The 5,805-nt window shown below is 31.4% G+C and overlaps 1 protein-coding gene across 1 annotated transcript; it reads right to left on the minus strand.

Moving 5' to 3' along the window:
- Window positions 1-2,010: 2,010 nt before the first annotated feature.
- Window positions 2,011-4,722, minus strand: LOC110633415 (putative pentatricopeptide repeat-containing protein At3g15130). Its single transcript, XM_021782002.2, has one exon. The coding sequence runs from the start codon at window positions 4,178-4,180 to the stop codon at window positions 2,099-2,101; it is 2,082 nt and encodes a 693-aa protein (XP_021637694.2). The 5' UTR covers window positions 4,181-4,722; the 3' UTR covers window positions 2,011-2,098.
- Between the last annotated feature and the right edge of the window lie 1,083 nt (window positions 4,723-5,805).

A 5,805-nucleotide genomic window follows, 5' to 3' on the forward strand; every position in this document is an offset into this window, starting at 1 on the left:
TTGAGAGATTGAATGTTTGGGAGCTTAGAGGGTGTCATTTGCCACTTTAGTAGCTAGAGTTTTGCTTGAGTTGAGACATACTTTGGAGAAGATCATTTGCCACAATTCAACTGTGAGGTTTTTCACTTTTTTTTTACTATAATGTTCTATTGTTTTGACTTGCAAATTGTAGTAACTTTCTGGTTTCAAATGAAATGCAAGAGAATGGGATAATGAATTATTTTGCTTTTCCTATTGTAAATGAAAGACTAGAATAAATGGCAAACACAAGCAATTGACAGGAGATTTAAAAAAAAAAAAGAAAAAAAAATTGAAAGACTTGTGTTTATTGTAGTTATGTTCCATTGAAGAGGATGAATGGTAATGTATGATTGTGCTGAAATGGGAAGTTGGGTTTTATTATAAATGATATTGCAATTCAGTAAGGAGGTGGAGAGAGAAATGTAGAAGAAGATGAATAATTTAGTCATCTTATGGGAGAATTAGAACATATTCAGTCATTTTTTACTATTTTTGGCATATCACTTCTTAGATGGTAATTTTTGCTTAATTGCAATTTTTTTTTAAAATTCATATATTTAATAGGCCATGAAATTAGTTCATGTGTGCAGTAAACCAAATTCAAATAGTTGAGATATGTAGTGATATATTTAGGCAAATCTTTTTCCCTCAAACAAAAATAAAATAAAATAAAATAAATCCGTACATACAAATTTCGTGTCTGAAATCTAAACACAAGATAATAGAGAATTAATATCAATTTTTTATGAATTTAATAAAAAAATGAGGTACAATCTCTATCGTGGAATTTCTTAGATAGAAAAATTTAATCCTTTAATTCTTTTATTTGGAGAGTGTGATTCAAGGGCTTGAGAGATTGTTTTTGAATATGTGGAGAAGACCTCTTTGATTTGGAGAAGACAAATTTATAGAATTGGGGTAGTCTTATTGTTTGAATAAAAGATCTGTAGAGCTTATAGCTTGTAGCTTGGACAGAGCTTTAGTAGTTTGAGACTTCATGTTTTTTAAATGGAAAATCTGTAGAACTTGTAATTTGTAACTTGGACAGAACTTCAGTAGCTTGAGACTTGATCTTCTGATCTTCTTTCATCCTCTTTTTGAAGAGCAGGGCATCTCTATTTATGGTGAATTTTGGAGGAGATAGCTCAATTGTCATTTGACAAATGTTATTATTTTATTAATCAACTTATTCCCTTTTTAATAAGAGACATAGAATACTTTAATTAGCAATTTATCACACATATGACAATATTTAAATGGATTTATTTAGTGAAATTAATTTTAAAAAATCACTAAATAAAATTTGTTGATCCAAAAGTCATGTGGCAATTTGTAATTAGAATTTAAAAATTTTTGTTCCTCCAATATCTCATAATATAAGATATTTATTGTGAAAGACTTTTCATATTATATAAGTGAGCAATTTTTTTTTTACATAGTGAGTATTTATGAAAAAATTAATAAAAAGCTAAAATAATAACAAATTAAAATAAGTCTTTTTTTTAATTTATTTAATTTATTAATCATACTTGGTAGTTTTTTAATTAACAAATATAAGAAGAGTCATTGGGTGAAAATTTTTTACTAAGGGTATTTTAGTAAAAACAATGTTATCACACAGGTTTTGTACAATTTATTTTAAATTTTATCAAATTTATAAAAATTTTGATATTTTCATAATAAAACTTAATTAAATTTTACAAAATTTTATAAAATGAAATTAACCAAATAAGGTCATTGCCCGAAACGGAGAGAAACGCTATTGGTGTCGTGCAAGCGGTAGAAGTGTCGTAATACATAAATATCCATATCCCTCTTTGTCGGGTCGGGTTTTTAGTCCAATTCAAACGATCAATTCCTCATTTAAAATTTTTGATAAATTATAATTTAATTTTTAAAATTTATTTTTTAAAATTAATTTTTAAAATTTATTAAATATTATAAATTTGATCCTTCAATTTCTAAGTTGAGATAATCGACTCATGATCATTATATGACCAAAATAAATTTAATTTTTAATATAAATGAAACACTCAACACCAATAATCTCAGAATTCAAATTCGAGAACCCACGATATCACCAATAATCTCTGCAAGAACACAGTCCATTCTCAAACCTGTGAAATCTGTTAGCATCTCTCACTAAAAATACCAATTGCAGGATTTTCGATAAGCCCTTGATGAACTGATGACAATCCCCGCAAATTCTCAAGTTTTTGAAGACGCGAATCACCCCTCCGCTCTTTTCCCAGCCACCACAAACCAAAGCCAACCCAATTGCCAACTTCTCACTGTGAAATCTCAAGCTCTCTTCCTTTGATTCTTCTTCCACATCACGCAATACATATTTCATTCCGTACACATAACCCAACTCTTCTTTCATTTTCTTCTCCATTTCTTTCAAGACTTCATGTATTTTCTCTATGAGTGGGTGTGTGTCATCTCCACCGTAGAAGAAGTGGACCTCCTTGTCAATCTCTACCCAACTGCGGCCTGCTTCTTTCTTCAACCTCTTTGTCTTAACCAATTCTCTTACTCTCTCACACTCATTCCAGTAGCCAGCATCAGCATAAATATTTGACAGCATCACATAGTTGACAGGATTATCACCATCTAATCTCAAGAGAATCTCACCTACTTCTATCCCCAATTCCACGTCTGCGTGAATTCTGCAAGCACTGAGCAATGCCTGCCATATCCCTATATTTGGCTTTAGAGGCATGCAGTCTATGATATCCTTAGCTTCTTTTAAGCGCCCTGCTCGGCCAAGGAGATCAACCATACAAGCATAATGCTCCACTCTAGCTTTAATCCTATGATCACTACACAACCTAGAGAAGTATTCTTGACCTTCTTCAATTAGTCCAGAATGGCTACATGCTAAAAGTACAGCCAAGTAAGTAACATCATCAGGCTCAATATTATTGGATTGCATTTTGTTGATGAGAAAAACAGCCTCTTTACCAAGACCATGCTTCCCATAGCCATTGATCATAATTGTCCAAGAAAACACATCTCTCATTGCCATTTCTGCGAAAAATCTCTCGGCCTCACCCATCATTCCACACTTGAGATACATATCCACGATTGAATTGCATACTGATATTTCTAAACCTGACGGGACTTTGATGGTATAAGCATGCATTTGCTTGCCTTGCTCCACAAGTGCAAAATCAGCAAACACACCTATCATGCTTGACAGAGCAAACCCATCTGGTTGGATGTCGCTCCCTCTAAGCTGCTTAAACAAGTCCATCGCTTCAGCTAGGTTACCTTCTTGAGCATTGCCAAGAATTAGTGCACTCCATGATATCACATGCTTCTGTTCAATCTGACCAAACACTCTCCGAGCTTCACATAACTTCCCACATTTCACATAATGATCAATAAGAGCACCAGCAATACTAGTTGTAATCAGATATGGAAAACCACTAGTGGCCAAGAAAGCATGAATTTGGGATCCTTCCTTTATTGCACCAAGACCACTACAAGCCTTCAATATGCTTGTAAATGTGAACTCATCTGGGGCTTGCTCATTTTCTAGCATTTTTTGAAACAAAACTACAGCTTTCTTACCCAATCCTGCAATATTGTACCCTGCTATCATTGAATTCCAACTTACAAGATTTCTAACTGGCATAACATCAAACATGCGGGCAGCTTCATTAATCCTTCCACACTTTGAGTACATATTAACTATAGAATTGCCCACTACAATCACCATGTCAAATCCAGTTTTCACACAAGTATCATGAATCTGCATCCCAGTATCAGAAAGATTCAACATACTACACGCTTTAAGATTCATCGAAAAAGTGAACTGATTCGGTTTTACATCAGATAATCCCATTTGAGATAGTAGAAATAATGACTCTTCGGCATTGTCATTCTGTATGTGCCCACACATAAGAGCTGTCCAAGAAACCACATTTCTTTCAAGCATTCTATCAAACACAGCACAAGCAGCATTCACTCTACCACATTTCCCATACATATCTATAAGATCATTGTTCAACATCAAATCAAATCCAAGCCCTCCTTTTACTACGGCTCCATGCACTTGCAGTCCTTGATTAAGTAACCATTTTTTCGAACAGCATCGCAACAGTTCTGCAAGTCTTTGCCTCTCACTCAAAACTGAGAACGAAAACTTCTTCATAGTTTATCAGAGACCAAAATTCTCAACGTCACGGTCAATAATGGCAAAGGAATTGGAGCCTTGAAATCAAAGAACTGGAAAATCTCTTTGTACCCATTTTGCGAAATTGCAAGAACATAGAAGAACTGAAGAGAAACCATGCTCTCATTATCAAGTACTCACTGTCACAGAGCAGCTTCCTGGTGAAAAAAAATTGTTGATGCGTGTGATAGTAGCGAGGATATGAATTATCCAGGCTTGATTTTGAAGCAAGTCGTAGAATCAAATACCTTTTTGTACAATGCAGTGATACAACCCTCTACACCGGCCTAGAGATGATGGCTCTTTGTAAGCAAATGCTAAAGCAAAATTCCCAACGAAGTGAAAACCCCATTTTGCCGACGAATTCACGTTCCCATCTGTGGTAGAATCCTGTGCAAGGCTTGTGCTCCATAATCAAGGTAAGCAAGTCCATGCCCATTTCTTAAAATTTGGGCCAGAGTTCCATCACAGAGAATGCGATGATTGATATGCATAGAAGTCATGTTGGGCTTACCCGCTAGGTCGAGCCGGTGATCGATAGATGTAGTTGATAGCCGATAATCTATGATAATTAATTAGTGTTAAATATTTAATAAAATTATGTTAATTATTTTTATGGATATATAAAATAAGTAAAGAAATATATATTATATAATTTATTTTATTATTAAAATAATTATATAATTATGAATTTGTTATATATTATTAATTATTTTATTATTAAATTAAATATATAATTATTAATTTATTATTTTAATAATTTATCTTATTATTAAAATATATAAATAAAAATTAAATATTTTAAAGTAATATAATATTTAAATGTATTTAAAATATATTTGAAACTATAATAAATTTATTTAAACAAATAATAATCATTATTTATCAACATTAATTTACAGGCAATTTGATTATGTAAGGCATTCACAATTTAATTACGTAAAGCATTCACTTGAAGTGCTTCACTTTTTTTATTACTTTCTTCTATTTGAATGTCATCTACATCATTAAATATATTTGGTGATATAAAATTTGGACTTTTATCCAATCGCTTAAATACTGGATCAATCAATACTTTTCTTCTCTTCGAATGTGATTATGTAATGTTATGGACATAATAATCATATCTTTTTGTACATGAAATAAATAAGGAGACACACTGTTCAAAATTCCTAACTCTAAAAGTTCGTTTAATGCAACATATTAGAGATAAATGCCAACGATTAAAAATTTCTTTAAGTCCTCTTGATCTTCCATTGCATTGAAAATCAGGTAATTATGTTCATATTTCATTTTATTTAATAAGCTGCAATCAACATATACCTAATCCTAAAGAAGAAAAAAGGTTTTTTTTTTTTTTAAACCTTCACATGCTCCATATTGAATAGTAGGCAAAAACTATTCTATAACAACTAATATTAGAAAAAAAAATAAACTCCAATTAATCAAGTAAAAAATATAAATAATAATAGGAAAAAAAAAGCTGAAATCATTTATATTGAATGTTCTTCAAATTTATTATAATTATATTGAAATTTAATATGATAATAAAAAGTTAAGAATATATCAATTTGTAACAGATTTTTATTTACTATAAATAATAA

This window comes from Hevea brasiliensis, chromosome 11 (genome assembly GCF_030052815.1).
Source record: "Hevea brasiliensis isolate MT/VB/25A 57/8 chromosome 11, ASM3005281v1, whole genome shotgun sequence".
NCBI classification, from domain to species: domain Eukaryota; kingdom Viridiplantae; phylum Streptophyta; class Magnoliopsida; order Malpighiales; family Euphorbiaceae; genus Hevea; species Hevea brasiliensis.